This window comes from Prinia subflava, chromosome 2 (assembly GCF_021018805.1).
Source record: "Prinia subflava isolate CZ2003 ecotype Zambia chromosome 2, Cam_Psub_1.2, whole genome shotgun sequence".
NCBI classification, from domain to species: domain Eukaryota; kingdom Metazoa; phylum Chordata; class Aves; order Passeriformes; family Cisticolidae; genus Prinia; species Prinia subflava.
In genome coordinates, this window is record NC_086248.1 from 78,922,334 (window position 1) to 78,932,396 (window position 10,063).

The 10,063-nt window shown below is 42.0% G+C and overlaps 1 protein-coding gene across 3 annotated transcripts; it reads left to right on the forward strand.

Moving 5' to 3' along the window:
• Nucleotides 1-628: 628 nt before the first annotated feature.
• Nucleotides 629-8,858, forward strand: NEK2 (NIMA related kinase 2). 3 transcript variants are annotated; one of them, XM_063390712.1, is made up of 10 exons: nucleotides 629-856; nucleotides 1,039-1,256; nucleotides 2,333-2,570; nucleotides 3,242-3,324; nucleotides 3,575-3,701; nucleotides 4,395-4,614; nucleotides 5,581-5,635; nucleotides 5,718-5,791; nucleotides 6,650-6,697; nucleotides 8,216-8,858. In XM_063390712.1, exons 1-10 carry the CDS (start codon nucleotides 761-763, stop codon nucleotides 8,440-8,442), a joined length of 1,386 nt encoding a protein of 461 aa, XP_063246782.1. In that variant the 5' UTR covers nucleotides 629-760; the 3' UTR covers nucleotides 8,443-8,858. The 3 variants fall into 3 exon arrangements, with proteins under 3 accessions (XP_063246782.1, XP_063246780.1, XP_063246781.1); XM_063390710.1 differs by lacking the exon at nucleotides 6,650-6,697; XM_063390711.1 differs by lacking the exon at nucleotides 8,216-8,858 and having other exon boundaries at nucleotides 6,650-7,032.
• The last annotated feature ends 1,205 nt before the right edge of the window (nucleotides 8,859-10,063 follow it).

A 10,063-nucleotide genomic window follows, 5' to 3' on the forward strand; every position in this document is an offset into this window, starting at 1 on the left:
CAGTGTCCAGCCACCCTCTGGGTGAAGAACTTTTTCCAATATCCAACATAAACCTGCCGTGACACAGCTTCAGGCCACTCCCTCAGGTGCTGTCACTGGGCACCGCAGGGAAGAGATCAGCGCCTGCCTCTCCTCTTCCCCTCACAAAGAAGCTAGAGACTGCAATAAATCCAGACTAGGTTTGCATTATTTTACACAGCTTAAGGTTTTTTGAGCATTTCTGAAAGTCAAAAAACTCTGCTAAAGCATTCCAACTTTCTGTCACTATCTATCCAATAGATGTAGGCATTTCAGGTAAGGCGAGGATTTACTGTTATTTTTAATGGAAAAAAACCCGCCCCTTCCCGAGGAGCTATGAATATGCGACTTATTGATACCTGCAGGCCCGGTGATTTGTCTAATCGGGGAGAAGGGAAATAAAGGGAAGAAAAGGGGAAAAGTAGGGGAAAAGAAAGCGAAACATCGGGACGAGCTGCGGATGGCGCCCCCCTCAGGCCCGGGCGGGGCGAGGGGCGGCTGCGCCCTGGTCTCGCGATGTGCGCGGGCCCCGCCCCGGCGCTAACGGCCGTACCCGCCGGGCTCGGCGGGCGCTGTTTACGGCGGCGCAGCCAATGGGCGGGCGGGACGCGCGGGCTGCGCGGCCAATGGGCGGGCGGAGCGCGCGGGCGGCGCGGCCAATGGGCGGGCGGTGCGGTGCGTTTGAACGGCGCGTCGCGAGCGCAGGGGCCTGCGCCCCGGCGGGGTCCGTGCGCTGCCCGCCATGCCCAGCCGCGCCGACGACTACGAGGTGCTGCTCACCATCGGCGCCGGCTCCTACGGGAAGTGCCGCAAGGTGCGCCGCAAGGCCGACGGAAAGGTGAGGAGGGAGAGGCGGCGGTAGCGGCGGCGGGGGTAGCGCAGCTTTGCTGCTGCCGTGCGTCCCTGCCCGGTGCCGGCGGCTCTCCGCGACACGCGAGCGAGCGGCTCCGGCAGCCCCTGTTCCCCCCGCGCGGCCCCGGCCGCTGTCCCAGTCACTCCCCAGTGTTTGCGCCTCCGCAGATCTTGGTATGGAAGGAGCTGGACTACGGCGCGATGACGGAGTCGGAGAAGCAGATGCTCGTGTCGGAGGTGAACTTGCTGAGGGAGCTGCGGCACCCGAACATCGTGCGCTACTACGATCGCATCATCGACAGGAGCAGCACCACCCTGTACATCATCATGGAGTACTGCGACGGGGGAGACCTGGCCAGCTTGATCGCCAAGTGCGCGAAAGAAAGGCACGTGAAATGCTCCTGTGGCGCGTTTGGGATGTCTCGCACGAGTCTTGGGCAGTCCAGAGAGAAGGGAAACTTATCTTGTAACTTCTGAGCAGTTTCATGTTTAACGCTTTGGATCCAACAACTCTTCTCCTATGTGAAAGGTTTTGTGCGGAGTTACAACAGCGATGGGAACTGTGCTATTGAATGCATCACCGGATTGGATGTCGGTGCTGTAGTAGTAAAAACTCAGAGCTCTCCTGTGAGGCAGAAGCTATTGAGGGGGCTTCTGGCTATGAATGGGGTTGAGAACATAAACCAAGAGGTCACAGCTCTTTTTGACGGGCAGCTTGGTCTGTGGGTTCTGGCCTTCCCCATGAGTAAAACTCCTGGGACCCTGTGTTTTATGAGAGCACCAAAACACGTGGAAGGGGAGGGGGAGTGATTTTGAATGCAATGTGAAAAGCTATTTTATCTGCCTATATTTAGTGCTTGGAGAGACATCAAGTTGATAAGGCTTCACCTTGGTATAATCTTAGTCTTAGCACCCTACTTAAGTATAGTGTCAACTTTCACATTCTTGGGTCAAACAGGTACATGGCACCACTTCTTTTACTTTGTGAGGCTAGTCTAAAACGGTTCTGCTGCTGTCCACCAGCATCAGTGTTGTCATTTAAAGAAGTCTATATTAAAAAATCAGCCCTGTTTTGGCTGTTATTGTATGTTTCTCATTATTAACAGGTGACACAATGTATTATCTTAAATAATCAAAGGGACAGATCTCATCACAAAAGCATCAAATTGGTATTTGTGTTGTGAGAAGTGGAAATGTTATGTGTTTGCTGGTTTTGGGGGAGGAAGGAAATACTGCAGGGATTCTGCAATGAAAAGCCTCAATGTCTTCTAACTTATTTGCAATGTTTTCTTAAAATCCTCAATTTTAGAAGTAGATTACATAGATGCCTGTTGCTGATAGAGGTTATTTCAGTGGTGTTTTAGGACAGCAGTATTAAAAAGTTATGGAAGTAAAACTTGCAGTGACTAATCAAACTGATTTGTGCTCAGAAAATCCATTGAACAATGTGTTCATTTTTCAGGCATTTCTTGGATGAAAACTTTGTTCTCCGAGTGTTGGCTCAATTAACCTTGGCCTTGAAGGAGTGTCACAGACGGAGCGATGGTGGAGTCACTGTGCACCGTGACCTGAAACCAGCAAATGTCTTTCTAGATAGCAAACAGAATGTGAAACTTGGAGATTTTGGACTGGCCAGGATATTGCACCATGACACCAGCTTTGCCACAACATTTGTTGGCACTCCATATTACATGTCTCCAGTAAGACTCCCTTCTATACATTATCTTCCCTTTTGCCCCTCCAAGGTCTGCTGTGTTGGTCTCAGAGTCCATGAATGTTTGGGAGGTTTTAATGAAGCCTTATTGGTCTTAAATGCAGGTGACTTTTTTAATAGAGTATGTATGTTCTGGAGATAAGGTTATTTTGCAGTTCTTTTCACCTCCTTTCTTCCCCACACAATCAACTTCCTTCTAATTACAGTTGCTCTTCACTGTACACATTTTCTTATATTCTTGAGACATTAGAGATGTTGGACTATATTGTTCCTAAAAAGGAACAGGGAAGTTAGAGAGGTTTTATGCTTCATACTGTTAAGGTAAAGAGCTTATTAAATTACCTCCTAATGGTAGGATTTTAATTTCTAGTGGAAATGAGCGGGAATGACTTACTTGTCTCATATAGGGCACTTTGTGTGGGAAAGATGAATGTTGACTGAAAGAGGGCTGCATCAGCTAAAGATTGGTGCAACATTTTGGTCTTCTACAGTGTGGTACTGCCACAAATAGTTACTAGTAAGAGTAAATATGGATATTAATTAAGAGGGAATATTAGAAATTGCTCCAGTATTTAATGGTTTATTTCAGGTTTGAGTAGCTGAATATCCTGCATGAATGTCTTTGTTAATAAACCTAAGATTGTTCTCTTTCTTTAGGAACAAATGAACTACATGTCATACAATGAAAAATCTGACATCTGGTCGCTAGGATGTCTTGTGTATGAATTATGTGCTCTCTCGTAAGTATGGTAATGTGATAACAAATGTGGAAACATCATTGCTAATGTAGGTGTGATTATATTTTGTATAATGAAAGCTTAAAGGTTTCAGAGATGAGTCCTGCATTTTTATTTCTCTATTGGTCTTGACATTAGGTAGTCAAAATAATCCTTGACTGCAGGGTTTTTTCATAGTCTGATTTTTATTGTTTTTCTGAAAATAAGTCCTGTAAAACTAGTGAAAGAATTAAAGAAAATTTTTCTCCTTCAGGCCTCCGTTTACAGCTTACAACCAAAAGGAGCTGGCAGAAAAGATAAAGGAAGGGAGGTTCAGGCGAATACCATATCGTTACTCAGATGAGCTGAACGACCTCCTCAAGGAGATGATGAATGTAAAGGTAAGAACCAATTGCTAGTTTTTCCACCTATAACTTGAGCTAGTACTGAAATAATACTCACTTGTAGAGGAAAGAGAGAGGAGTTGTGCTGAGTCCATCAATCAAAGGCAGCAGCTCAAGTGTCATGCCAGGGTCAAAATGCCAAAATGATGCCTCCTTATTGGCTTACGTGGGATTTCCTGACTGCATGCTTATTGAGGCTTTATAATTTCAGGGTTAAAATGGTTCCAAGTTTGTTTGGAAGCTGGAAGGAGCTGTTTGCCTTCATTTTAGGGTTTGCTTTACATAGCTAATGCATAGCTTGTTCCCCCACAGCTGGGGGTGTTGAGAGGAACATGGCATGGGACAACAAAGCTGTAGCAAGCACCCAAGCCTCCAGCAAGCATGGATTGTTCAGCAGAGTGTTAGCTGAGAAATCTGCTGACAGCTGCCTCTGCAGGCTCACCCACCCCCTTCTGACTCTGCAAGAGAAGGTCGCTGGGCTGGGAGACACAGACTTGCAGCTCTGGATCTGAAGGCTGGTAACAGCCTCCTCCCTTAGCTTTTATCATCTGGTTGTGCTACTGCTTCCTAACTCCAGTTTTCCCCAATCTCTCCTTCACTTTGTAGCACCTCAGCTGGTCTTGCTTGGGAATCTCTGGCCTTAATGTTTCTTCTTACAGATGGAACCTGTTGGTAATATCTTTCCTTTAGGATTACTGCCGACCTTCTGTTGAAGATATTTTGCAGCACCCCTTGATAGAAGATGTGGTGACAGAAGAACAAAAACAAAATTTTGACAGAAGAGGCTTGAGGCCATGGGTTCCAGAAAGGCTGCAGTACTCAGATGTTGCAGTGAATGAGCTGAAACGGAAGGAGCAACAATTACAGGAACGAGAGCAAGCCATTAAACAGAGAGAACAACGTCTGGAGCGTATGCTATTCCATTTTGGGAAGGGGGTGGCAATGGGATTCTGATTCAGTTGGAGGAAGAAAAAGTAGACAGTTTTCACAACCCTCATTCTAATGCACTAGGATACTGTAGTCTTGCATTCACCACTAGAATTGTGTCTAAAGACCAAACTAAGAATGTTCAGGGCTTACTCCACTATACTAGACTAGCCTCTGTTTAAAGTTACTAAGATAGAATTGGCAGTTTAGATATGGAAGTGTGGTTTGTGAAGATTATTAAACATGAGTGGCAGTTAGAAAAGTATACAGAAACGTAGGGCCTGCACTGTGCAGTGCAGGTTGCTTTTCACCTACTGTGTAAGTGAACATTGCCTGTACTAACACAATAACCTAAGGTGAGCCTGATGCTGGAGAAACAAAAGTCTTTGAGCAAACTGTCAACTGCTTTATAAAAGCTGCACCTTACAAGTAGCTTACCTGTGAGTCTATCGATGATGGCTGGTCCTCAGGTGCTGGCATTTCCTGCCCACATAAAATATCTCTGCACATGCAGTAGGCTTTGCAATACAGTTTTTAAGCATATGTATTTCTTTATCTGAGCCTGAATAACAGCTGCTACTGTTGTAAGCAGGGTGTTTAATCATACCTGAATTACAATAACTGGTATATAAATATTTAAATCTGGTGTCGTGTGTGCCATGAGTTAATGTGCAGAACAGGAAGTTGCTATCTCTTTGTTGTTGCAGATGTGTCAGAGTTTGGGACGGAAGCATGCCTGGCAGTTCAGAGCGCTTGTCAGTGCTTTATTAGTGGATTGATAAAGGTGTATCTACACAGCAGTTACCTCTGTTTAGAGCCATAGAATCAGAAGTGTGGGTGCATCTGACTGGCTATTACTGCTGTCTTTCCCTGTAAGAGAAGCCCACCATGCACAGTCACTCTAACATTTACATGTTCCCACTGCATACTACCATATTTCTACTTCCAGAGAGAGAACGGGAACTCTGTGTTCGGGAGAGACTGGCAGAGGACAAACTTGCTAGGTATCTTACTAACCTATAATAATCTATATTAGAAACTCTCCAGTCTTACAACAAAAAGCTTAACCTTGTGTTTCCAAACCAGAGCTGAAAACCTGCTGAAGAGGTGCAGTTTCCAAAAGCAGCAGCTGCAGGAAGTAACGTGCGTGGAAGGTCCAGGTATGCACATATGCAAGAAGGCGCTTGCACAGGGCAATATACACTGGTGTGACCAGAAGAAAGCCCCTGGTGCTCAGCGTGCTTGGCACAGTCCCCTTGGGGCAAGGCAAAGCCCATTTATGGCTGCATGGTTGAGAAGAGACTTTTGATTTTCTGCTTTGCAAAAGGACTTAATGAGTGATGCTCAGCCATAAGTCTGAGTTAGCACTGCTTGCATTGCAGTCTTGTGCTGCCTGAGAAATTATGTTCTTGTGGTGAGGGTACGGGAAGTGCCTCCTTACAACCCAAATCTTTCTCAGAGCTGCACTTATTTTATGTATGGATGTCTTTTTTACAGACCTTTGATTTAGTTAATTTTAATAAAATTGCACATGTCTAATAAATTCAGCTTTCATTAAATTTCCAAAAGCTTCAATATGGGAAGTATTATTTGTTGCAAGGGACCCAGCTGTGACTGGTGGGTGCATCATATAAACTATGAAGAATACACACTGCAATTATAGAATGAAAGAAAAGCTCATATTTGAAAATGTACTAAAATATTTCCTGACTGCCTCTAGTCCAGTCTGTTTTACAGTAGTACTCACTTTGCCCTTCGATCTTTGCTATCATAAGGGTATCATCTGTTAGTTGTTCCCATCTTTTATTATTAAAAATAATATTCAAGTAGCTAAATGCCTTTAGTGATAGGAATAGTGGAGGGCTGGGTCAGAAGTAGTAATCTAGAACAAAGACATGTGAACACTTTAACATGCAGTAAAACTCTTCTTTTAGTTTTGGTCTGATAAAGCAAGATAAGCATATCAGTGCCTCCAAAGCAAATAAAACTGAAGTAGCTTTTTTTTTTTCTTTTCCAAGAAATGCCTATCAGAGCATCAAAGGACAAAGTAAAAATGTCCCTAGAAATTGCTCCTTGAGCTGTTTCTAACATTTCTATCAACTCTGAGAATTCCACCCGTCTCTCAACATCTTGTCTGACATCGACATATTAAAGAATTTGAGAACAAACTTGCTTTTGGCTTTCTGATGTTGCATCTAAAACTGGATGACTGAAGGCAAATGAGCTTCAGCTCTTATTTCTGATCTCTTTGGCATTTCCCACCCCTTTATGTGATATTTTGACCTTACCAGGCATTTTTGAGGATAGGCAAAACCCGTTTGGGTGGTTAATACCTCAAGCTAGATAATGCAGCAAAGTGAACATAGTTGTTACAAAACTGACCAAATCTTGCAGTAGCTGTAGAGCATCTGATTTGCTGCTTTTCTATTTCATTCCATGGTGCTCTTGTACCACTGTTTCTAAAATTATGCCTATTCTCATACAAATGCATCAAGTGTTTCTCTAATAGTGCTACCACGATTGCTTGCTTGTATTTTCAGTTGCTCAAATATTGCTGCATTTTTCACAACTGCATTGCATCTCGCACATCTCTTAGATCCCTAATTTCTCCTAAAGTTCATTGGGTGGTTCACTTGACAGTAAAATGGAATACCAAAAATCCTTTTTTTTAAGACAGTATCCTAAACACTACCCTATTTTTGCAGGGATTTTCTGATTCTTAGTGAGCCATTCAATGTTAAAACAGATCTGACTTACACTAACAAAGCTAAAAAACGCTGAAATGTATGCTGGCTTTTAAAATTACTTCTTGCTCTTTTGTGCTTATTGCATTCTTGCTGTAGCCTCATAAATTGACTATAAGGCTTCAGTGTCAAGATTAGAATAGTTAAACCTTTGATTAAATAAAAATCTTTCAAGTTGGGCCTTGTGTAGTTGGTTCTTATTTGAGGCAACTCAGCTGTTAGAATAGCTTTTGGTGGCAGTTTTTCTACTCTTGAGTCATTAACTGCCTTTTGATAGTGGCATGCTATAGGATACATGATAAAAATTCCTGTTCTGGAGGCTGCAGTGAAAGTAGCTTGTTAATTTTTAATTCATCTGAACTCATTACTCATGAAGTCAGAGCCAAATTTGCACCCCAGTGACTTAATACAAGGATAGAGTTGGAACAATGTGGGTAAAGTACAAAGACCACTGGACAGGTTGAATCTGCCCCTGCTGTGAAGCAAAGTTCTTTCAGTAGCTGAAAAAAAACGCTGAAAATCAATTTTTCATTTTCTTTTGGAACTGGGTTATGTTACTGTTTATTTAATTCCTGTCCTTCAAAAGAAACATCATGTCTTCTTAATCAACTAATCTTTCCTTAGGTATAAAATCTACCGTGGCACATATCCTTTTACCACTGTCATTTAAAAATGGTTTTCAATTTTTTTTCTCAAAAAATAGAAAAGAACTGTTGCTGTTAACTGAGATGCATTTAATTAGATCACTTAAAGCCATAGGTTGATGACAAAATGGGCACCAGGGTTAAAAGCAATAAATGCTGGAAGATGCACTAATGCAGTACTTTTTGATTTCTTAAGATAACGCACTCCTGCTTCCCCTTTCTACAACCAAGAAGAGCTCACACTTAGATGGAAATGAAGAGAAAGCTGTGCCTCCTCATAATATGGAAAACTATCTCCTTTCCAAAGGGAAAAGCTCTGATCTCAAAAGGCGTCTATATGCTGCAAATCTACGGGCTCAAGCACTGGCTGAACTGGAAAAAAACTATCAACTAAAGAGCAGACAAATCTTGGGCATGCGTTGAAACTGTAACAGATATTTATCTTTGAAAAGAAGATTAAATGTGTAGGCAGATACTTGTGCCTCCCTCTCTTAAGCCAGAACCTACTGAAAAATTATTTTAACAGTTGTACAAACTGTTTAGTCTATGACAGGTAGTTTATGATAAATGCGTAAGATGCTATATGATGAAAATAGGTACTTTTGATACCAAATAAAACAATCTGAATTAATTGTATTATTAAAGAAAAATATGTTGGTCCTCCTGTTTACCACACTATACTCTTCTAAAAATATAAAGAATGAATATATATGAATTATTTGTTTGAAATCTGATGTGAAAAACTTCAGGTGAAAAATGTTCAGAGATTCACAGTCTGTAGGTTAGAATGATTCTGTATGTAATGCACAGTTGTTGATAAAGAAAGTGTTGATATTCTGTATATGTGGAAAAACAGTGCCTTCTTTTCTGCACTTGTAAATATTTTTTAACAAATGAGCACAAAGATTTTATGCATCTCTTCCTACTAAAGAAGTGTCTTATCAAAGCAGGTTACTTTTAATGTTATATTTTGACTAATGAGTGGGATGGATCAGAATAATGTAATTTCTGTGCTTATATTCCTTTCTGCCTGAGCACCTGAATACCTTGTCCATCCTCCTACAAGGCCTGTGTTCGGGCAGGGCATTTGAAATAAAACCTTCTTTGCCTTGCCTTGAAAATGTGTTATAAACTGATCCCCTGAGACTGCTGTCCAGGATGGGACACTGTCCAGCATATTAGCATGTGTATTTTGGGACAGAGCAGTTGTCCTTTAAATAGTAAATCCTTATTTTCTTGAAGCTTAGGAGGTATCTCCATCTTACCCTTAGCAATTCTCTGCTGGTGCAGGAGTTGCTTACTTAGGGTGCTATAAGTATCATGCACTCAGAGTCATGAGTTTTAAAATATCCTTTGAAACTGTTGTGTCTGGCATATATTTTATGTAAAGATTTTTTTTTTCTCTCTGGATTGAAATGCCATAAAACATACATTCTTAGAAAACAACTTGTTTTCAAAACATCTGTTTCCTTATTGGGCTATAAATGTTATCTGAGGAGGTATTCTAGATGGTTTTTACTTCTTAAGAGAGAATTTTCTTTGAAACCTGAATTTGACATACTAGATCATCTTACAGGTGTCTTCCAAACCAAATCATTCTACGATTTGCAGATAAAGAAGTACTTGTGTAACCCAACAACAGATATTCTCTAGCAGATTCTTAACAACAGTGGTAAGCAGAACTTACCATTTACTCCAGTGGTTGCTGTTTTCACCATAACCTTTGCTTAACAGAATTAGACATGACTATTTTGTTTGCTAATCTAAAACTACCAACATTTTGGTGGTCATTCCTCAGCACCAGGTGTGGTGGGAATGTGCCATGTGGATCAGTGCAGCTTTCCTCTGCATTCTTTCATATTTCTGAAGCTTCTCACGTATTGTGGAGGGTAAATCCCTGCTTTGTCACCACGTTTGCACACTCAGGTTTTTCTGTTCTGTGCCTCAATCACTGCATTGCATTGCAGTTCTTGCACTGGGCTTAACCCATAAAACATTAAAGGGTAAGATACACCGTAGTGTTAGTACAGTCAGAAAAATACGA